The 24,012-nt window shown below is 39.1% G+C and overlaps 1 protein-coding gene across 1 annotated transcript in view; it reads left to right on the plus strand.

The window, feature by feature from the left end:
* The window catches only part of CFAP92 (cilia and flagella associated protein 92 (putative)), a 77,112-nt gene that overhangs the window by 23,921 nt on the left and 29,179 nt on the right, over positions 1-24,012 (plus strand). The window contains exons 7-9 of the mRNA XM_020981228.2: positions 10,516-10,634; positions 16,430-16,552; positions 19,532-19,716. Coding sequence (XP_020836887.1) covers positions 10,516-10,634; positions 16,430-16,552; positions 19,532-19,716 — 427 coding nt within the window. The remainder of the gene's footprint in view (positions 1-10,515; positions 10,635-16,429; positions 16,553-19,531; positions 19,717-24,012) is intronic.

Consider the following 24,012-nt stretch of genomic DNA (forward strand, 5'->3'; position numbering starts at 1 on the left):
TAGAATCATAAAGAAGGAAATTACCTCAAAGATCAATTAATCCAACCTATTTATTTTACAAACAAGGAAATTAAAGGTGAGAGAAGCTAAATAATTTACCTAAGGTCATATAGCTAATTAGCAGCAGTGTTAGGACAAGAATCCAGATCTCTTTATTCCTAATAAGTTTACTATACTTTTTTTTTCAAAAGAAACACACACACACACACATGCGAGCAAAACTCTATGCTGTGGATGTACTATATATTGTGTCTTTGTATTCCAGTACCAGCATAGTGCTATCTATAGGAGTCTAATAAATGCTCATTGATTGACTTACTGATGCACATTGTGGAACATCTGTCACCAATTATAATCCATGTGTGCAGTTATAACTACTATTACCAGTGCTCAGTGAATAGTTAGTTGTGCATAATATAGTTGTGCATAAGTAGCTGTAGTACAAATATTCCCTTCTGATCCTCACAGGGAGTTAGGTTTTTGTTATTATCCCCATTTTTCAATTACAGAATTAGTACTCTGGGGCTACTTCCCAAGTCTCCATTCTCACTGTTAAGTAGTGTACCAGAACTTGAGAGGCTTCTTTCACCTCTAGGGGGACCCTGAGGTGTTTGGGGCTGTCTATTCCAGTGCTATAGCACAGGAGCCCCCACTAGCATGCTCCCCCCATGATTATCAGTTAATATGAGTCACCTTTTGTAAATAGGTCTTTACTTCAGTGGTATAGTTGGCACAAAATACTTTTCCACACTTGTGAGGGCACGTTCTTATACAAGTATGTAGAGAGGCCAGGGGAAAGCAGACTCAAGCAAATGTATAGCAAAGAGATAAACTCAGAATCCCTTTTCTCCTTTGTGAAATGCTCAAGAAGTTTCCTCTAGGCACGTTTTAGCTTCTCTGGGCTACTTGTGGAGGCTTGGAGCCTCTTGCTTCATCACATCCAGCCAGCTCAAGGTTTCCAATGTAGACACTGCCCCCAGCTGTTATTTTGGAAGATGTTAAGTGTAGTCTCATGGAAAAAGTCAAATCTTCCAACCTTCCAAAGTTCATGAGGTCCTCCATCCACTGAGGCTGGGGTGGGGTGAGGTGGGAGGTGAAGACAAGACTGAAATGGAGTACTCTCCCTCCCTACCCCACAAGTGACTTCTCGGTAACTCGGCCAGAATGCTCTCCCCTGAGTCCCCCATCACTCCAGTATCCTAGTTTTAAACTGATCTTCTATTTGATAACTCATGGGGGTGACTCAGTTTTTAAATCAATCTGAGCAGACTTCCTGCACATTGAAACTACAGTTTATCCAGTGGCTTTCAAGGACTTTTCACACTTAGTCTAAAGGTTATGATTGATTTGATTCAATCAAGGTATGTTCTCACCATGTTAAGGTATCAGGGTAGAGCATCTTATCACTTACTCTAGTGATTTGATTGACTTACTCTAGCAACTCTCACCCTTACACTTATATTTGTAGCTGCAGCCAATATTTAAAGAGCTGTTGATTGTGACTCTCTCTTAGACTTAAAATTATATTCCAAGCTTGTCTCCCAGATGTTTTTGTTTCCCAGCATTCCTATGCATTGTCACATTGTTTGAAGCTGTGCATCCTTAAGGTGCTTTTTCTGACCTCCCTGTTTATGGTATTTCTCCTTCACTTTGGTAGAAAATGGAAGCTAGGGTACTTTTTCCTTGTTCTTAGCACATGGTCAGTCTAGTAAAAATATGTCACAGTGTACTGGACCTGCTTTTGGGTGATCCTCATCCTATATGCCTGAGACATCTTTGATCTTAAAGTTATATATTCAGCAAGCTAATAAGCATAAATTAGGTGTCAGGAACTGTGCTAAGTTCTTTGTTCAGTCATCTCTGACTCTTTGTGACCCCATTTGGGTTTTTCTTGGCAAAGATACTGGAGTAGTTTGCCATTTCCTTCTCCAGCTCATTTTATAGATGAGGAAACTGAGGCAAACAGGGTTAAGTGACTTGCCCAGAGTCACACAGCTAGTAAGTGTCTGAGGCTGGCTTTGAACTCAGATCCTCCTGACTCCAGGGCTGACATTCTATCCACTGTGCCACTTGATAATAATAATTAAACAAACAAACAAACAAAAAAGGCAAAAGAAAGCCCTTGCTCTTAAGGCATTCATAGCCTAATAGGGGAGACTAGTATGTACAAACAAGAAATATACAAGTTAAACTGCTTCAGGTCTGGAGTTTGTTACTGACCTCTTGAACCTAGTCTTTTATTTAATCATAACATGTTTCTTTTCTTTTAAATATGAGGCAAGTGGGATTAAGTGACTTGCCCAGGGTCATACAGCTAGAACTATCAAGTGTCTGGTCTGAGACTAGATTTGAACTCAGGTCCTCCTGACTCCAGGGCCGGTGCTCTATCCACTGTGCCACCTGGCTAATTATAACATATTTAAAGAGCAATATTCAGTAACCATGCTCAGCTTCTTATTACCAGTGAAAATAGTTGGCATTGTTGTTTTTCAGGCTTTACTGGGCCATAGTTCTTCAGTGACTTGGCTTGTCCAACTCATTTTGGCCCATATGTATCAGGATTTCTCTGGTACAATCATCTATTACCGTCCAGCAGTTCTCAAGGGCCTCTGATAATGCTTGTATCCCATTGATTTGGGAAATGGCCGAAAGCAGACCTTGATACAGATTTACTCATTGAATCCTGAGGCATAGCTGTAATCAACAATATTGGGTATATTTTTCCAATTCTGCTGCAGGTTGTCATTGTTTGGGAAGGGCACTCAGTAAGTACTTCTTTGCTATCATGACATTGCCTTACATAGTTAGTGCATGTCTTAGAGGAGTCAGATTCCCTTAGTTATTGTGAGAACCCAGTTCTTCTGGCCTTATGGGTTGTTCTTATGATGCTAGTGTATGTCCATACATACACGCATATTTGTGTTCCCTAAAATGTTAACATCAAGAGTATGTTAATATCAGGTTAGCCTGAATGCATTCCCTAAGTTTTCTCCACCCAGAGCATTATCATAGTCAATAATAGCATAGAACAATTAGAAAGAACCCCAGACTCGCAATCACTTTGAGTCCTTGGATCTACCACATGTTAGCTGTGGGACTTCAGATTAGTCACTTAACATCCCTCATGAGGGACACTGAGCAGTGAGATTCCTGCCCAGCAAAGGGATGAACTAAATGATTTCTGAGACCCCTTCCAACCGTGAGATTCTGAAATTCTTTCCAAGCCTTAGTTTACTCATTTGTAAAATGATAGCAGTGCTTGCACTACCTAGTTTGTATGGTTGCTATGACAAAAGTGCTTTGTAAACTAGAAAGCATGTGTATTCCTGATGTGACTGAGAGCCTTCTAAGAGAGACTTAGAAGACTAATAAGACTGATGGTTTTATCAAACCTGAGGACCTCTACCCACTTTTGGTGACTAATGTAGGATCAAATATGGGAGTAGCTGGAAAGAATTTCTAAGGAGATGACGAAGACCTAACTGAAGGATTTAGAGGCAAAAAATGCTTTTTCATCACTGCTTCAAACAGAGGGTAAAGACTTCAGGGCCACGAACTCAGGATTATCTACTTAGCAAAACAGCATATTCTGTGAAGACAGGGGAAATGGATATTTGAAAAGCAAATAGACTTAGGAAAAATTGACAGAGAGACAGGTTCACTACAAATAAGTCTTCCAATAACAAACAAGCCTCTCAGACAAAAAAGATCAGTATTATCTAAGGCTCTTGAAGTGTATCGCATAATCAAAAGAAACTAACATGGAGTAATATTATACATGAGTAACAAGGTTTCCTCCTATGAGAAAATCCACGAACCACAATGGGAGGAACATAGTGGAGAACCAGAGGAGAACCAAGTATGTTATCGACCACCTGGACAAAAAGGAAAAATAGATGAGGAGTTCAGAAATGCTGTGAGTCGAGCACAGGGCAGAATGCAGTAGAAATCCTTGTGGAGAAGGGGCCTGCCCATCATCCCTGCCACCATCAGCACCAACACCAACAGCCGATTATCTGCCCCCACGTAGGTAGGCCCAAGAGCCCCAGGAATGGCAATGCCTCCCAGACTTGCTGTGGGCCAAGTTCCCACAGTCATCATCCAGGACAGTAAATGTTATGGAAATGAGATGCTTCTGCTTCTTGCCTGCCTCCTTAGCAACCGCAGAGACCGAAGACTCAGCGTGGACATTATTTCCCAGTTGCCTAAAGTATCTGGCTGCATAAATGGTTGGGGCTAGTGAGACTTGATTGATTTAACACTGCTATGTAAGGCAACACATTCTTTTGCCCGGGAGCTCCTGCACCCATGAAGAATTGGGTGGGGAGCTCAATGGGAACCTTGAAACAGCTCTGTATCTTTGCTAACTACCTTTTCTGTATCATTGCGGAGTTAGCTCCTTTTGTTAAAAACCCTACAGATACAAGCTCTCCAAAAGTCTCATTGTTCTAATTATGAGCCTAAATCACCAGCATTAGCCTGAGTCAAGTCTGGCCCTGAACAACATCCATTGGATGGGAAGGGAATAATAGTAATAATAATAATAACAACTAACATTTCTATAGCATTCGCTATGTGCCAGTCACTTATGCTAAAGGTATTTTGCAGGTATTATCTTATTTGATCCTCGCAACAACACTGAGAGATGAGTGCTATTATTATCCCCATTTGACAGATGAGAGAACTGAGGCAAATGGCCGTTAAGTGACTTGCCCAGGGTTACACAGTTAGTAAGTGCCTGAGGTCATATTTGAACTCAGGTTTTCCTGACTCCAAGTCTGTCCACTGTGCCATCTAGCTACCCTTAGAAATGAGAACTGGACAAGTTCAGAAAAGTAATCGTAGGTGGCTCAGTGGATAGAGGGCTTGGCCTGGAGTCAGGAAGACCTGAATTCAGATCTGGCCTCAGACACATATTACCTGTGTGACCCTGGGCAAGTCATTTAATATCTGTTTGCCTTAATCTGCTGGAGAAGGAAATAGCAAATCATTCTAGTGTCTTTGCCAAGAAAAAGAAATAAACATGGGCATAGAGGAAACAAAATGATGACTTTTGCAGATGACATGCTGGCTTCTAGAGAGTCAACTCAAAAACTGATTGAAACAATTAAAAATGTCCGCAATATACAGGACGTAAAACAAACCTACATAAATCATCAGCAGTTCTGTGCATTAACGACAAAAACCAGCAGAAAGAGAAATTCCATTTAAAATAACTACAGATAATATAAAATACTTGGGGATCTACCTGCCAAGACTATATGAACACTCTTTACACAACTGAAGGCAGAGTTGAATAATTAGAGAAATACTAATTACTCTTGGGTAGGCCAAGCCAATATAATAAAAATGACAATACTGCTTAAATTAATTTGCTTATTCAGTGCTTTTAGAAATCTTGGAACTCTCCCAAGTATAGCCTTCATCAGATTAAGATGTAATTGGGAAATATTTAATGAAATAAATAAAAATACAATAGAACATAGATAATGTGGTTTTCTAAGCCAATATCCAGCTGGCAGGGATCCTCATAATAGGGTTTAGTAGCCCCCTGCTTCTATCTGAGTTTGCTTTAGAGTGCTAGAAAAAATAATAGCAAAATTTATCTAGAAGAACACAAGATCAACAATATCAAGGGAATCAATGAAAAAAAAAAAAGGAACAGTACCTGACCTCAAACTATGCTGTATATACTCAAACAAACTATATAAAGCTGTAATCATTAAAACAATTTGCTACTGAATGAGAAATGAGAGGTTGATTAGTAGAACAGATTGGGTACTCATTATACAGAGCTAACAAAGCACCATAGCCTAGAGTTTGGGGAGCTCAAAGATCCTAGCTGTTGTGGTAAGAACTCACCAAGAACTCAGAAGAACTTACTGAAACAACTGTTGAAAAAAGGAAAGCAGCCGGTTCTTGCTCAGCAGGCAGTTAGGGTCCCCTCTTGCTGCCACCCCTCTGAGACTGCTCCTCTCTGCCTTGGATCAGTGACTTGGAACTGGGTGGTGGGAGACAGACTTGGCAGATGGCCCCGTTCCTACACTGGTGCTAATTTAGACATCCTCTGAAATCTCTTTCTGCTCCAGCGTTTCCCAACCTGCTGCCTAGTTTCAGCTCTCATTCAGTCCCTGGTGCTGGAATTCAATTCCATCTGCACCCCTCACCAGACCCAATCCCCAGTATCTCCAAACCTCCATTTTTGTTTGTGTAAGGATCCTTGGGCTGAAAAAACATGGCTCATGACTTGTTCTTGAATTTCCCAATTAGAATTCAATCTGATGTGTTTTCTAGATGTTTTCCAAGGAGATATGGTGGCTGTAATGTTTCCTCTTACTCAGCCAACTAGCCTCTGCACCACTATCTCCATTTTGGTAGGCCATCTGCCAAGCTTGGCGTGTTCTTTCTCTGTTCCTCCACTCAATGAAATCCTCCTCCCTCAGCTTCCACCCAGTTCAGGGGCTGCCATTCCATGAAGCTTCTCCTGATTTCTTCTCCTTCCTAAATTTTTTAGAAAGCTCTTCATCTGGATCTCTTCTTAGCTTTTTAGCCTATTCTGTCTCATATTATACTTAACTTGTTTGCAAGTTCTATCTTCCAGCAGAATGTTAACCTCTTGACAAGGTTTGTATTTTTCCTCTTTTTGTAATCTTAGCAACATAACCCACTTCCATACACATAGTAAATTGAAATGAATAGATTGTTTGTGTCTTAATTTTGTGGATAACACAAAGCTAACAATGTCGTACTGCCAAATCAGTATGCAAAAAGACCTTGTTAGGCTAGCTAGGATGATGGGCAAATGATAGCAAGATGGAATTTAATAGGCCTTCATTTAGTTTAAACAAATCAACTCTTATATTACAATATAAATGAGATTTGGTTGGAAAGCATTCCACGTTCAAATGACTAAGGATTTTAGTGGACTACAAGCCTAATATGCATCAGTAGTGTGATGTAGTATACAAAAAAGCGCACGGGAGCTTAAAATCACAGAATGCTAAGGCCTAAAGAAAGTGAGGCATTAGTTGAACTCTATTCTGCTTTTGTCAGACTCTCATATATGTTATATTGTGTAAATTCCTGGTCATCACTTTTAGAATGCATGTCAACAAGCTAGAGCTCCTCTGGAGGCGGAAGACCAGATTGTGAAGGATTTCAAACTGTGTCCGCTGTGGACTAGCGGAAGGAACTGCTGGGTGTGTTTAGCTTAGAAAGGAGATTTAGATGACATGATTGTCATCTTTAAATATTTAAAAGGGTCATGTAGGAAAAGGAAGGGACTTGTTCTGCTCGGTTCCAGAGGGCCAAACTAGTACCAGTGGGTGGAAATTACAAGGCAGTAGATTTTGAATTAACATATGAAGAGACTTCTGTGGGGTCCAGGCTGTCCAACAGTGTCTTCAAACAGATGCTCCATGATTACCATCCAGGGACCTTGTAAAGAGAATTCATGCTTTGGGTCCAGACTGGACTAGAGATGCAAACAGGAAGCTCTGAAAGCCACTCAAAATCTGACATTCTGTGATTTTATGTAAATATGAGCTATTTTTTATTTCCTGATGCTTGCAGAGAAGCATTATATGTGAAGAGTGAAAACTCTTAAGAAATGAGGCATTATGGGGCAGCTAGGTGGCACACTGGCCATGGAGTCAGGAGGACCTGAGTTCAAATCTGACCTCAGACACTTACAACTTTGTGTGACCCTGGGCAAGTCATTTAACCCGAATTACCTAAAAAAAAAGAGAGAAAAGAAAAGAAAGAAAGAGAAAGAAAAGAAATCAGGCTTCAGTTGTTGGTGCACACTTTTAATCCCAGCCACTGGGTGGGCTGAGGCTAGTGAATCTCTTGAGCTCTGGACTTTTGAGCTTCAGTGTGCTATGCTGGCCCCTCCTAAGTTTGGCATCCCTATGGTGAGCCTTTGGGAGTGAGAACTACCAGGTTGCCCAAGGATGGGCAAACTGTCCAATCTGAAACAGAGAAGGTCAGAGTTCCTGTGCCAGTCAGAGTGAGATTGGGCCCATGACTGGTCCCTGCTCTTACAATCTGGGTGAGAAAGGGAGACCTAGCCTTTTAAAAACAAAGAAAAGGAAGAGAAAAAGGCTGTTAATTTGTACTTCAATATGGTTATGTCCTGTTTTACATAATAAACATATAATTGAGAAGTAATATGGAAATTAATTTGCAAAAATTAAGTCATGTTAAAATTCACTAGGATAGCTGAATATTTAAAACATCATATTAATGAGGTTACTTACTGACCTAGAAGTCATTGTTAGAAATTTGACTGGGGCTTTCAGAAACCCTTTTTAAAAATTCTGGTGACTCCCGCTTAAACCTTTGAGGACTATAGTGACAAGAATGGCAGGCCTAGAGTGTGAGGGATTGAGTGCCTGAGACCCTCTAACCCCTCCCTACCCCTCCCAGCCCATAATGGGGTAAAATCAAGTTACTGTGAATATTTAGAGCAGATGTCATTTATTTATTTATTCACAAATGTTTCTTAAGTGTTTGTTATGTACAATATACTCTTCTAGGCCTTTGGGGAGACACAAAAGCAGCAATTATTACGTTAACAAAATGAGAACAGTAACATTTCACATCACATTTCATTTCCCCAAGTCCCGTGCCCTCAAGGACTCTGGTAGGGGTACACTTAGGGACCTTAGAGGTCATCTAGTCCAACCCCACCTCATTTTACAAAAGAGGAAACTGAGACCCAGAGAGATTAAAGGATTTGTCCAAAGTTACACAGGTAGCAAATGACAGAGCTGGGATTCAAACTAAATATGGACTCCCAAGTTCACATTGAACTACAGATAAGAATACAAATACTCATGAGATCAAAGCATAGCTGTTCATATTTAAGTATTGAGCTTTACAGTTTATAAAGGATTTTTCTCCTGTGACCTGTCTGGGTATATAAAGCAAATACCATATTGATCTGGAAGGAAATATGGACAAGCAGGACAGCTTTGAGTACTACATGTTGAATGTATTACTTACTTAAAAGTAAAAAGAAAACCGTACATAATGGAGATTTGAAGTTTCATGTGTAATCCTCCTTTTTTATGTTCTGCTTTGTATATGGAAATGTTAATTTTGTCTGGTGTTTATTAAGGTCAGAATAAAAAACACATTAAATTAAAATTTAAAAAAAATTTAAAAATTAAAATAAATATTTTAATTAAAATATTTTAATATTTATTTTTTCTTTTTTATTAATTTATTTTGGTTTATCAACAATCACTTCCATAAGCTTTTGAATTTTAAATTTTTCTCTCCCTCCCTCCCCACCTTCCTCCCCAAGATGGCACGCAATCTGATATAGGCTATACATATACATTCCTATTAAACACATTTTCACATTAGTGATGTTGTAACGAAGAATTAGAACCAATAGGAGGAACCACCAGAAAGAGGAAACAAAACAAAGCAGAAGAAAAAAAAATAGCAAATAGTATGCTCCGATCTGCATTCAAACTCCATAGTTCTTTCTTTTGATGTGGATAGCATTTTCCATCATGAGACCTTGGGAGATGTCTTTGATCCTTGCATTGCTGAGAAGGGCCAAGTCTATCAAACTTAATCATCGCACAACGTGGCTGTTACTGTGTACAATGTTCTCCTGGTTCTGCTCACTTCACTCAGCATCAGTCCATGCAAATCTTTCCAGGTTTTTCTGAAGTCTGCCTTATAGCACAATAGTATTCCACTACATTCATATACCACAACTTGTTCAGCCATTCCCCAATTGATGGGCGTCCCCTCAATTTCCAGTTCTTTGCCACCACAAAAAGAGCTGTTATAAATATTTTTGTACATGTGAGTCCTTTTTCCATTTGTGTGATCTCTTTGGGATACAGCCTTAGAAGTGCTATTGCTGGGTCAAAGGGTATGCACATTTTTATAGCCTTTTTGGCATAGTTCCAGATTGCTCTCCAAAATGGGTGAATCGTTTCACAACTCTACCAATAATGCGTTAGTGTTCCAGTTTTTCCCACATGTTCTCTAACAGTTATCATTTTCCTGTTTTATCATGTTGGCCAGTCTGATAGGTGTGATGTGTTACCTCAGAGTTGTTTTGATTTGCATTTCTCTAATTAATAGTGATTTCGATCATTTTTCATATGACTATAGTTAGCTTTAATTTCTTCATCTGAAAACTGCCTACTCACATCCTTTGACCATGTATCAATGGGGGAATGACTTTAAAAATATTAAAAATATTTTAAAAAATTTAAAAAATACCATATTGGTTTGAATCCCGAAAATGTATCCCCAAAGTGAGATCTTTTTGAAAGAAAAAGAAGTACACACCAAAAAGAAAAACACAGATTATTGGCTGTATTTGGTTTTAATACAAGCCAGATTCGAAGGGAAAGTAGAGCTTCCATTTGGAGCAGTACCTCATTATATTGTTAATTATAAAGTGTTGTATGAATTCAAACTGTTGCTATTGATATTAACAAAGGTCCCCTTACCTTCCTTTATTTTCTCCTTGTGAATATCCAGGTGGAATCTGTCAAAAATATCAGAACTTACTGCAGGAAAACAGTCTGAGTCCAAAGAAACATGCAAGCAGCCTACCCTGACTAGCTCATCTACTGTTACGGACGGTGTCAAGATGCAAAGTATTTGGAACTGAACGAGGCTGAGCACTTATACAGTAGAACATAATTAGATTTGGAAATAGAAAAAACTAAGTGGGGGAATTACAGGCAACAAATTTTGAAAGACTGAGTTCACTTTCAGTATTCATGATAGCTAGCAAGAATTTTAACAATGTTTCAATATCTCTCTAAAATTCATAGTTCATAGGATTTAAAGATGGAAGAAATGCTTAAAAGTCATTTGGTTTAATCTTTTCATTTTAAAGACCAGGAAACTGAGGCCCAGGGTGATTAGATGACTTACCCAAGGCCATTACAGGTAGGAGCAGAGTCAGTATTTGAATCCTGGACCTCTGACTCCAAATGTAATTTTATAGTCACTAAACACATTGCCACAAAAAAGTGGCAGAGTGGTAAGTTCTTTTTCACGTAGAAGATTTGGGCTAATTAGTGTAGTTTGCAAGACTTAATCAGATTTGAAGAACCTTTTCCCAAAGAAAAGGTTCTGGGAAAAAACAGAAATAAATAAATGAGCACCTAGTTCTGAATAATGGGGAAAATGGCAATTTTTAGGTACTACTTTTCATTTGAAGTATTATTAGATCTCTTGTGCAATGCTAAGATACTCTGCTATAGTGGAAGGAACTGGTAATGTTTGCCTTGGAAATGAAAATATAAAAGGAAAATATGATAGATTTCTCCTTTATTTGAGAGACTGTTACAGAGAAAGGGAATATATATTCCATAGTTCTCCAGGTAGAAGAACTATGACTAATGGATGAAAGTTCAAAATGAGTCAGATTTCATCTGAACATAAGGAAAGATTCATTGGAAATATCCAACTATGGAACGGGCTAAGCAGTAAGTTCTACCTAAGGAAGAGTGGAGGTATTCAAACAGATTCTATAAGGCCCATTTCTGACTGTTGCAGAAGGTGTGTATACCTTCAGGGGGAGATTGGACTAGGTAACCCATAAGGAGGATATCATGGAATCTTAAGAGTTTGAAGAGATCTTAGAGTTTAGTTATTTTAATCCTCTACCCAGTGACGATCCCTAACACATGGCTATCTCTCTTCTCTTTGAATACCTCTAGAATCCCCTTTCATATGAGGCAGAACATTCCATTTTCAGCATTTCTAATTGTTAGGAAGTTCTTTCTGATATTGAACAGGGAGTCCACCTCCCTTTGCTTCCTTTCTTTTTTAACATTTAATTTTTGGCTGGTGTGGTAGACCGTGCCTGTAATCCCTGCTACTGGAGAGGCTGAGGTCAGTGGATAACTTGGGCTCAGGAGTTTTGAGCTGCAATTAGGCTAAAATTGATCAAGTGTCTGCACAATGCCTGGTACCAATATGGTGAGTCCTTCTGGAAGCAAGAGGCCACCAGGCCACCTAAGGAGGGGCAAACCCATTTAGGTTAGAAATGAAGAAGGTCAAAGCTCCCCTGCCAATTAATAGTTGGACTGGGCCTGAGAGTAGCCACTCAACTTCTGGCCTATATGCAAGATAGGGAGACGTAGCCTCCAAAAAAATAACTTGACTGTTTTTTAAATTAACATTTATTATTTTTTCTCTCTCCCATCTTTCTTCCATTGGGAAAAAAGAGAACAAAACTAAAATTTTTATAATAAATATTCATAGTAAAGCAAAATGAATTCCCTCATTGGTCATATCCAAAAATATGACTCATTCTGCATCTTGATTCCATCCATCACGTGTCTGTCAGGAGGGAGTAGCACAATTCATCCTTCATCTGTTCTTTGGAATTTTGGTTGGCTATTGAATTGATCACAATTGTTCTTAAGCCTTTCAAAATTGTTTGTCTTTACAGTGGTCTTGCTATTTGTATAACCTGTTCTCCTGGTTCTGCTCACTTCGCTCTGTATCAGTTTATACAAGGCTTCCCAGGTTTCTCTGAAACCATCTCTCTCACCATTTCTTGTAGCATGGTAGTATTCCATTAATTCATGTGCCACAGTTGTTCAACCTTTTTGCTAAATGATGTGTTCCTCCTTAGTTTCCAGTTCTGCTATAAATATTTTTGTATATATGGGTTGTTTTCCCCTTTCTTTGATCTCTTTGGGAAATAGGCAGTAACTTCCTTTCCAAGACTAGTATTCTGTGCTTCTATTTATGATTTCAGATTTGCCCCCTTGCCAACTGGAGATGTATTTTCTTGTCCTTTTTCCATGGGCCCTCCAAAAACAGAAATTGTGCTGTGATACATAGCAGTGCTAAAGTTGAAGCCCAAAGAAATTTGTCATTTGATGATAGGAAGTTGGTAGATTTTCTTCTAACCTTTTCTGTGCATTGCTACGGAACATCAGGACGCAGGAAAGCCTAGTTGGGTTCTTCAAATGCCGTACTTCCCCACTCCTACTCATTTTTGCAGATGAATGTCTATTATCAGATGAAACTTGGATTGCATTGCTAGCTAATTTGAAATGTTTGGACAGGAAAACTGAAGGACTTTGGGATGTAGATTGTATCTTTATTTCTTTCAGTGGAAGCTCTTTTTTTTTTTTAAGAAAAAGGAGATCATAAGAAGTGACAAGATGTTGAAAGAGAAGTGTGAAGGAGGGAATCATAGCTTCTTGTAATCATAGCCTTTGTGCAAAAAATAGAGCGAAGATTTCAAAGACCAGGATGAACCAAGTCAAGAGGTTTTTAAATTAAAATTGAGGGGAAAGGGAGAAATTTGGTCTTTAAAATTTTCTTAAATTAAAAAAAACCCTGATGCCATTTGCAATGATAGTAAAGAAAGTTTTGGGGACCAGTTCTCAAGTGAAACTAATAAGAGAGGGATAATGATATTTCTTTTTTAAAATTTTTAAAATTTATTTTTAGTTTTCAACATTCACTTCTATAAGATTTTGAGTTCTAAATTTTCTCCCCCTCCTTCCTCTCACCCCTTCCCCAAGATGGCATGCAATCTGATACAAGCTCTACATGTACAATCATATTAAACATATTTCCACATTAGTCATGTCGTAAAAAAGAATTAGAACCCAAGGAAAATGAGAAAGAAGAAACAAATAAAAAAAGAGAAAATAGTGTGCTTTGATCTGCATTCAGACTCCATAGTTCTTTCTCTGGACATGGATAGCATTTTCCATTACGAGTATTTTGGAATTGTCTTAGATTCTCGCAGACAATGATATTTCTAACCTCAGATTTTCATAGTCTAGTAGACAGAGGATAGGTCATAAGCAAATTGAACTTGAAATTAATATTAGCTCAGCTTCAAGTGCCTAAGATTTGGATGTGTGGCATGCATGACCAGAATACAATGATGGAAATATATAACTCATTTAAAAGAAACAGATCAAATAGAAAAGATAAGGGGTATAGCTCTGCATATTAGAAGGTTATGGGAATCTAGAACCTGCAAGATAGAAATGTGGTAATACTTCAGCCAAGATAAAAGAGAATAGGAAATCATATTGTTTTGGGAGCATATTACAGACAAAATAGGCAGCGTGAAGGATACTTCCAAATACAAATTATCAAACTAACGTAGAAGCAAGATGTATGGTGGTAATGATCAACAGTGTTAGCTTATTCAGGCATCTGTCTGAAGTCTCATTCTGATAAATTCTTGACTTGCTTTGGTTACAGTTTTCTTTTTCTTTCTTTTTTTTGGCTAGGCAATGGGGTTAAGTGACTTGCCCAGGGTCACACAGCTAGTATGTGTTATGTGTCTGAGGCCGGATTTGAACTCAGGTCCTCCTGAATCCAGGGCCAGTGATCTATCCACTGAACCACCTAGCTGCCCCTAGTTTTATTTTTCTTGAAGATTGAAGAAGCAACAAGCGATATTGCTGCTCTGAACTTAACTGTGATCAATAGAGATTTGGTTTGAAACACGAGAGTGACAGTAATCTTGGGAGATAGTGACCGTGTAAACCTAACTGCCTGTGATAGCTGAGAAAAAGGATGCTGAACATAATCATACCTTATAATACTAAATAACAGTAATATAATTTGTAATATCATATGACATCATTGTTATTATACTTTAACAAAATTCCAAAAATGTTTGGAAAAAAATAATAGATGTGATCCTATACAGGCCAAGGTCTCTAAAAGGGATGCAGAGGGATGTTTTGTGATCAGTATCAAAATTATGGGATCACAATGCAGAAGAAAAAGGGAGTCAGCTAAACAAACCAGTATGGTCAAACAAAGACCTCTCTAGTGAATTCACATTTGAAAAGAGCCCGCACTAAAGGTGAAAGAGAGAACCATAATTAAGGAAACAAAGAGGAGTTGCTTAAATCCATAGTCATAATCTCAGGAAGGGTACAGCCCCAAATCAGGTGAGGATTTCTGAGGACCACAAAAGGGCTCTTTAAAGTTATGTTCAGTGCAAGAACAGAAGGAAGAAAGGTGTCCTCTGCAGAGTAATGAAAGAAGCTCTGGGCTTAAGACAACCTAGGAAATCGCCTGTCCAGTCTTTAGGCTGCAGTTCCCTCATTTTCGAAAGGAGATGCCGGGCCTCTAGGGTGCCTTCAAGCTCTAGTATTTTTCTCTGATTTGGGGAAGGACGGGCTTCCCTGTTTGAGTCCATGGTATAATGTTAGGAAATGATAGAACTACTCAACTCTACTGTATTTTCATCTCTTCCCATCAAGAGAAATGATCTTTGAGCATGAGAGCATAACAAATATGGTTAGGAGAGAACTGAATCCCAAAGTGGGTGAGAAGCTAAGGAGAAAGCATCCATTTGGTTTTAGAAAAACTCACTCCTCCAGGCTCAAAAGAACTGCATCCCAGGCTGATGACAAGACTTAGGGATGTAGTCTGAGAAACACTATTGACAGTCTTTCAGAAGTCACTGAGACTAAAGGGTGTATTAGTAGATTTAACATGCACAAATTTTGCTTTACTATTTTAAAGGGGAAAAGGGTAGAGTGAAGTGGGCAGAACGGTCCAGTGGAAAGAATGCTGGGTTTGGTGTGAGAGATCCCAGCTTCCCTACTTATGTGACTTTTGGCAGGTTTTCACCTCTTAGAGCCTTAGCTTCCTCATCTGCAGGATGAGAGGATCAGACCTCTAATCATAAATGACTTCTGAGTCTAAATCTGTGATTCTTTGATGAGTCTTGGAAGCTACAGAGCAGTTAGCTTGACTTGGATTCCCAGCAAAGTGCCAGAAAGGATAAGAAAAGATGGCGGAATCACTATTATGGTTTATTTGGAGCCAGCACTGGTTCACAAGGCATGTCAAACTAACCTCATTCTTTCATGTTAAGGCACATAGGTGGACTGGTGGATCAGGAGGTTACTGTCAATATCACTATACCTTCATTTCGTAAGGACACTTGTCAATGTAGCTTATGAATTAGGTAGGCTCATAGGGGGTTAGAAAACGATGCTTAGTGCTGGATGATAAATTAATGTCTATGAGGGGTGGTCTCTACTGACTGTGTCGCGTGTCAGCGCTTGAAGTAAGAGAAGCCATGGCCATCCAATCTGGAGAGGATGCAGAGCTACAATGGAGAGTTGATATGTTAGATAACGGAGTCAGTATTCAAAAAAATCTCGACAGGCTCTAGAGCTGAGCCCAGGATAGAATTTAACATGGAAGTTTTCCACTTTTTTTAAACCGTTTTGTTTTGTTGAGGAACCTCAACAAAATCTCTCAATAGGTTTTAACGTCCTTATTAGTATGGTAAGGAGAATGGTTGAAAATGTCTAGTTAAAATCGTATTCATTCCAAGAATTATTTCATGCCACCTTGGTCTTTAGTATTCTATTTAATTTTACTTTCTTGCTTCACACTGACCCTTCCTTTTTCACTGTTGAATAAAAAGATAGAAGAATTTCAGGCAAGAAAAAGAAGAGATTTGCACTATGTGATGAAGAGTCAGAAGCAACAGTGGCCAAGAGACAGACTATCTTTTCTGCGGAGCTGGATGTCATGCCTCTTCTTGCTGGTAGCTTTCACATTTTTAAAAAATTTATTGATTTTTAAAAAATTTTATTTTTAAAATGTATTGATTTTATGGGGCAGCTAAGTGGTGCAGTGGATAAAGCTCTGGCCTTGGAGCCAGGAGGACCTGAGTTCAAATCCAGTCTCAGACACTTGACACTTAACTAGCTGTGTGACCCTGGACAAGTCACTTAACCTCGATTGCCTCACCAAAAAAGCAAAAAAAAAAAAAGACTGATTTATGAATATGTGTATGCAGGTATATATTATATGTGTATGATATATATATTTAAAATTTTTGGTGCCTCTATCTAAAAGTGGACCAGAATATTCAGAAAACATAGCTTAGAATCATTGAGTTTTAGAGCAGGGAATGACCTTGGAGATCATATATATTCTCATGTGGAAGCTCCCAATATAAATTTCCCATTCCAGTGACTTCTGAGCATAAAGGTCAAGTGCAAGGTCATTAATGTAGAGCTAGAAGGTCCCACTACCTTAAACAATGCATTTCAACCAAGGAAACAGATCCAGAGAGGTGAAAGAAATGCAATGAAAACGGTTCCATCAACTGTTTGTCTCCCCAAGGACCATCTGGGAGTGTTCCTTTTTAGCTGCACTTTCCTTTCCTTAGGGGAAAAAATTACATGAGCACAAAGAAGGAACAAGAAAATGCCACAGACACTTCTGCTCCTCATATGAGCCCATCAGCTCTTTCATCGACCACATTATGAGGTGAAAGCAATGATGATCTAATCCAATCTAATAGGAAGTGGCTGATAAATTACCAACTATGGAGAAGACTCATTGCTTTAGCAATGGTTGTTTCCCACAACTGGGATGCTTTTCTTTCTCACCTCCGCCTTTTGAAATCCCTGATTTCCTTCAAGTCTCAGTCCTGGCTAGACCCTTTCCACTTATGCAATGACTATGGAATGGTGGAATAAGGGAATAGTGTGGAATGATGGAAGGGAGGCCGGAGATGATCAGAATGAAACATTTTCAATATATAGTTTTTAATGATTTAAAAACCACTTTCCATGTTTGTATTTACATTGTAAGGAAAAAGCAAATTGTATTATAATTATAGGTATACGCCAACCAGCAGTGCTAATTGGTTTAGCAAAACCAAGTCATAAGAAACAAATTAATGGGGCATTTATTTACAGAAGAGCAATGTTGTGAATAGGATGATTAGTGGATTGCCCTTTGAGGAGGTAACTTTCTAGAGGGCTCAGTTACCTGAGGCATGTAAGCTTGCCCCAAACTATGATTGCAGCATTATTTCATAAAGAGTGGGAATTAGTTACATAATGTATTAATAAGGATGCTGTGAAATAGTTTGTCAATACCTTGTGCATTATATATAATTATGCTTTTTTATATAATTATGAAGTTAGCAGGTTAGTGCAGAATATATTTGGGGTAACATATTAAAAAGGAATAAATAAAGCCATTTGTTTGTCATGACTACGCAGATTTGTTGCACCAATCGTCACCCCACCCCCACCCTGGCCTTTTTTTCCCCCCAAGGTGGGTGGAGAGTTGAGAGAGAGAAAAAAATAAATTTTTGTTGATTGAAATAAATCAAATTAAATAAATAAGGCCAAGCTACCGGTGAATTTTTTCCCCCTGTTTCTCCAGGCTAAAAGAAAATAGTTGCAAATCTACTCAATATGTTTATACTCAAGTATGATGAGCTCCCTCTGCTGGCTTTGATACAAAATATTTGAGCGGGATCCTGGTCATATTCAGTGATTTTGAAAAATTGTTGCAAGATAGTAGAGAGGGGGTTTTTTGTTCGTTTTGGTTTTCTCTACATGAAAGCTGACTAAAACTCAAAAACAATTTTAAAATCTTAGGATCACAGAATTGTCAAGTTGCAAAAATTATCCAGTTCTTGACCCAATCTAAATCTCCTCAGAGAAATTATAGAGATGCTGTATTTATGGGTATCTGACAGTGGATAATACAAAATTCTAGAACTGAGTTCTATGGGAATCAGGTGAATGGAGCTGGCTACAGCTTACCTTCGAAAGAGTCTGTGGAAAAAATTCAGTTTATATATTTTAAAAATCACACTTTGGAGCATGTGTGATATAGCCTGTAATGGTTAGAATAATTTCCCTTGTTTCTAAATTCTTTTCTGAAGAATTTTCTGTGACCAGAAGGAAGTAATCATCACAGAGGTTTTTATTCAGATCAGATCAGTTCCTGACTATGTGTATGACCTTTATCAAAGTCTTGAACATAGTAGAATCTTTATAAATTGACTGAGAAGCAAATGGGAATTGGTATTTGGATCAAACTGTTATTTTGGGTGCCTTTGGGTACCTTCATTAATATCCCTCACATGGTGATTATTGAATAAACACAATGCTTATGCCAGACAGTAAGGACCCTTTCCAAATACAGTAAAGTCAGTGCCACCCTACAGTAGTTATACTTTGGGGTAATACCTGACCTGTAAATGTTTATTTCAGAAAACTTAAATATCTTTGTTTATGTGTGTTTATTGGCTTATTATTAATTTAAAATTTGGAGGAAGCTAGATGGCGCTGTAGTGCACAGAGTGCCGTGCCTGGAGTCAGAAGACTCATCTTCCTGAATTCAAATCTGGCCTCAGACATTTACTAGTTGTGTGACCCTGGTCAAGTCACTTAACCTTGTTTGTCTCAGTCTCCTCATCTATAAAATGAGCTGGAGAAGGAAACGGCAAACCACTCCAGTATCTTTGCCAAGAAAATCCCAAATGGAGTCACAAAGAGCTGGACACAATTGAATAATGACAGAACTATAATGCAACAAAATTTAAACTTTATATTAAAAAATAATTAAAATTTAAATTAGTTTAGAAAAATTAATCCACAGCAGGTGTTCTGCCTTCTCCAATTAATTGGAGCATTGAAGTAGCCTTCATTTGATTTGTGGTGAATAAATGGTGAAGAAAGGTTTTTCTGTGGTGCATGTGTTTTTTCCACAGGACAGACAACTGTGATGAGTCACATTAAAGAAAATAACTCCAAAATTTTGGATTGCTATTTGAATTTAACAGTAGATGCCCCACTTATGACAGAGGAACAGAAGCAGGATTTAAACCCTTTGATTATAAAGATCAAGTCTGTTGCTTACCTTCCAACGGATCCTGTGCGTCTTGATCAACTGCAGGTATTTCAGTTACTGTTCTCATTTTCTCTTATTCCCATGTAACACCAAATTTTGAACAGAATTGCTTCCTTTGGCCAAAATATGTACATCAACTATCAGTGATAAATCTTTTAAATAAGTTTTTACTGATGTCTTCTCTTTGCCATATCATCACAGTTATCCTCAGTCTCCCTCTCTGTCTCCCTCCCAGAGAGCCATCAGTGATAGGCTTTTTAATAAAAATTGGAATCTAAGTAATTGTCTTCAATGGCATTAACCATTCTTGCAGAAGAATATGGATCCTGTTGCACAGGCTGATGTAGCTAATTCCACCTAGGGAATACAATTCTTCTGATTCTTTTGAGAATATATATTCAGATTAGAATCTGTGGAAACCTCAACCCACCAAATACTAGGAGTCTGACCCTTGTTATTTCTGTCATTGTCCAAATAGTGAGGCTGTTGGCTTGAACATTGAGTTTTTAGCTTTCCTACTAGGGTGTATGGGGTGTTCAAGAAGGGCTGGCACTTTAGGGGTGAGAGCTCGCTGAGCCCTTTTCAGGGCTGCTCATCCATCCAGAGCCACATCCTGGCACTCAGCTCTCACCTGTGGCTCCAAGAAGCTGTAGCATGCACAGTGGCCACACTCTGGCAAGACCGTCTTGGCAGATGGGCTAAGGGAGGTTGAGGGTAACTCATGGACCACAAACCCACAGGTGAGTTAGCAGGGTGCCTACACCAAGCCTTTGAAGACTTCCCTCAGTGGAATGGGTGGATGAGAACAATTTGTCCCAGTGGCCATGAAGATGGCTGAAGCAGGCACTATGGGGCGCTTAGAGTTTGGTCAGACATCAAAGACACCAAGGTCTCCCACAGCATCCTGGGCCATCCCCAGTCATCCTGACTTTTGTCTTGCTCTGGACTTCAGTGACTCCAGAAGAGAGAGTGAGGCAGACGACTTTGCACAGTTCTGCCTCACTGAAGTCAAGTCATCAACCTGTGATGTCATCGGACCTCTTTGAAAATGAAGGGTTAACAGCCTCTTTCCTACTGACTGTTTATGATACAATTAGATCCTGCCTGTTTCAATTGGTTTAATCACTGTAAGGACTGACATCCTTATAATATAAATCTATATAAAATCGGTCGAAAAGGATCTTAGAAACCATGCAATCCAACCCTCTCTTTTTACAGAGGAGAAAATAAAGACCCAGGGAAGTAAAATGATTTGTCTGAGGTCAGCTAGTTGGTGACAGAGCTACTAGGGGTGGGAGAAGCTAGGTCTTTCAATGCTAATCCAGGGCTCCATGATTTGTTGAATCTGACCCTTCTACCATCTTGTTGCATGATAGATTTCTCCTAATACACCTGTCACCCTTGACTTCTTTGTCATTAATTCCTGCAGAAGCGTTTTTGTATGCTAATTTTGTCCTTGTATATTGGGTGGTCACTAGCTATTTCTGAGAAGTAGTATATGAAGGATTGATTCCTATGACCAAATGCTGTGATCATAGGGAGGTCTGAGTTATCGTCTTCATAGTGCCAAAGAAAAGAGGCTATTGTGTCAGAAATGTTGCCAAATTACCGAATGTTACCAAATTACCATCTAGAGTGTCTCCTGAAGCAGGCTCCTGTCATGCAGGAATCTACTATCTAGGTGTCACAACAGATAGAGTTCTAGACCTGGAGTCAAAGAATCCTGAGTTCAAATCCAGCCTCAGATACTAGGTATGTGACCCTGTGGCTCAGTTTACTGTTCTGTAAAATGGGGGTAATAGCACCTACCTCCCAGGGTATTAGTGAGGATAAGATGGATAATATTTGTAAAGTGCTTTGCAAACTTAAAAACATTATGTAAATGCTTGCTATCTGCTGCACTTAACTCCACGGATCAGTTGTCCCATTGAACTACATGTCTTCTGCTGGTGAAACCATAATCATTTGGGAGCTCTGAAATTTGGCTATAATATTCCTGGGAGTTGTCATTTTGGAATCTCTTTAAGGAGGTGATTGGTAGATTCTTTCAATTTCTATTTTACCCTCTGGTTCTAGGATAGTAGGGTAGATATCCTTGATAATTTCTTGAAATATCGTGTCTAAGCTCTTTTTTTGATCCTTTGTTTTGGGTAGTCCAGTAATTCTTAAATTATCTCTCCTCAATCTGTTTTCCAGGTCAGTTGTTTTTCCAATGAGATATTTCATATTTTCTTCTTTTTTTAAAAATTATTTTGATTTTATTTGCTTGCTTCTTGATGTCTCATGGGTTCATTAGCGTCCACTTACTCAACTCTAATCTTTAAGGAATTATTTTCTTCAGTGAGCCTTTGTGCCCCTTTTTCCACTTGGCCAATCCTCCAGTAGATTTTTGTATCTTTTTTTTTTTTAACATTTAGCCAATTCTGCTCTTTAAGGGATTATTCTCTTCAGTATTTTTTGTGCTTCCTTTTCTAATATGTTGACTTTTTCTTGCATCACTTTCATTTCTTTCCCTCATTTTCGTTTGCTTCTTTTATTTTTAAAATCCTTTTTGAAACATATGGAAGCGATTGTTGATAAATCAAAATAAATTAATAAAATAAATTAATTTAAAAAATAAAATCAAATCCTTTTTGAGCTCTTCCAGAGCCTGAGACCAATCCACATTTTCCTTTGAGGCTTTTCATGTAGCTGCTTTGATCTTTGATCTTCTCTTTTTCTGAGTTTGTTTTTGATCTTTCCTGTCACTACTTTGTCATTGTTGATATTTACTCATTTGTCAGCCTTTTTCTTGATTTTAGCTTTATTTTATAGTAGGGCTCTGTTCCCAGGGTTCAGGGGGTGCTGTCTGTCCCACACCTTAGATTTTTCATGCTGCTGTGTTCAGAGCTAGTTTGGGTGGGGGGCGAGGTCTATAAGTTTCAGTTCCTCCAAGGTGGTATGATCTAAGGAGAGGTGCGGTCACTGATCTCCTGGCCTGTACTCTGGTCTGTGAGCAACCATAAGTATTCTTTTCCACTCAGGAATTGTGACTAGGGTCTCTGTCCTGTGAGAGCTCCTCCTCAACTTGAGACTGTGATCCAGAACTGGGTATGAGCAATGCAACAGAGTCCTGCACCTAGTGCCGGCAAACAGTCTCCTGTTATCTACTTCTTACCAGTTTTCCAATGCCTTACCATATGTAGGCTGAGATCTCCGGAAGCTACAGTTGCCACTGATTCCATCATCCCAAGGACTAATGCTGGTTTTCTGGCACATGGCCTGAGCTGGAGTGCGCTTCATTCTCACCCTAGTGAGATAGACCTTTCTTGCCAACCTTCTAAGTTGTTGTGAGCTAGAAGATTGTTGGTTCTGTCACTCTAGAATTCATTTTGAGGTGTTATTTTAACATTGTTTGGAGAGAAATTTGGGAGAGCTCAGGTGAGTCCCTGCCTTTGCTCCTCACATCTTGGTTCTGCTTAATGGTGATTGGCATTTTAATCTCCTGCCCCATGGCTTACTCATCATCCCTATGACTTGCCATAGCAAAGCACCCTTCTCTAGCCATCACTTCACTAGGTTTGTTGTCTCCTTCTTGAGGGAATGTGCAGGCCTTGCTTGGTTTCACTTGAATTTATGTCTCTGGTACTTGCTAGCACTGTGCCTGGCACATAGCAAAGGATAAGGGACAGAGGACTAGACTTAAAAATTTCAGTGGCATAGAGGATATTCAAATGAGAAAACACCCTCCATGCAAGTTGGCACCTTCTGGTCTTAGAAGGTTATCTAGGGGCAGCTAGGTGGCGCAGTGGGTAGAACACTGGCCCTGAAGTCAGGAGGACCTGAGTTCTAATGTGGCCTCAGACCAAACACTTGACTCTTACTAGCTATGTGACCCTGGGCAAGTCACTTAACCCCAATTGCCTAAAAAAAAAATACTGATGATAAAACATATTGGGGCAGCTTGGTGGTGCAGTGAATAGAGCACCGGCCCTGGATTCAGGAGGACCCCAGTTCAAATCAGGCCTTGGACACATAATACTTAGTAGCTGTGTGACCCTGGGCAAGTCACTTAACCCCACTGCCTAGCCAAAAAAAAAAAAAGTTGTCTAGAGTACAAAGAGGCTATGACTTTTCCAGGACCACAACTTGATTTCACGTCTTCCTGGCTCCAAAGAGAGCTCTCTAGCCACTATGCCAGCCTGACACAGTAACCACCTAAGACATGCTTTTCCATTCATTCATTCAACAGTTCCTGCCCTCAAGAGGCCTACACTTTATAAGGAAGGATAAATGATGTAAAACAGAAAAGTATATGCATGATGATTTGAGGAGAGACAGAATACTAACAGCTGGGAGGAT

The sequence above is a fragment of the Phascolarctos cinereus genome, unplaced genomic scaffold, assembly GCF_003287225.1.
Source record: "Phascolarctos cinereus isolate Bilbo 61053 unplaced genomic scaffold, phaCin_HiC Scaffold_4;HRSCAF=312, whole genome shotgun sequence".
NCBI lineage: Eukaryota > Metazoa > Chordata > Mammalia > Diprotodontia > Phascolarctidae > Phascolarctos > Phascolarctos cinereus.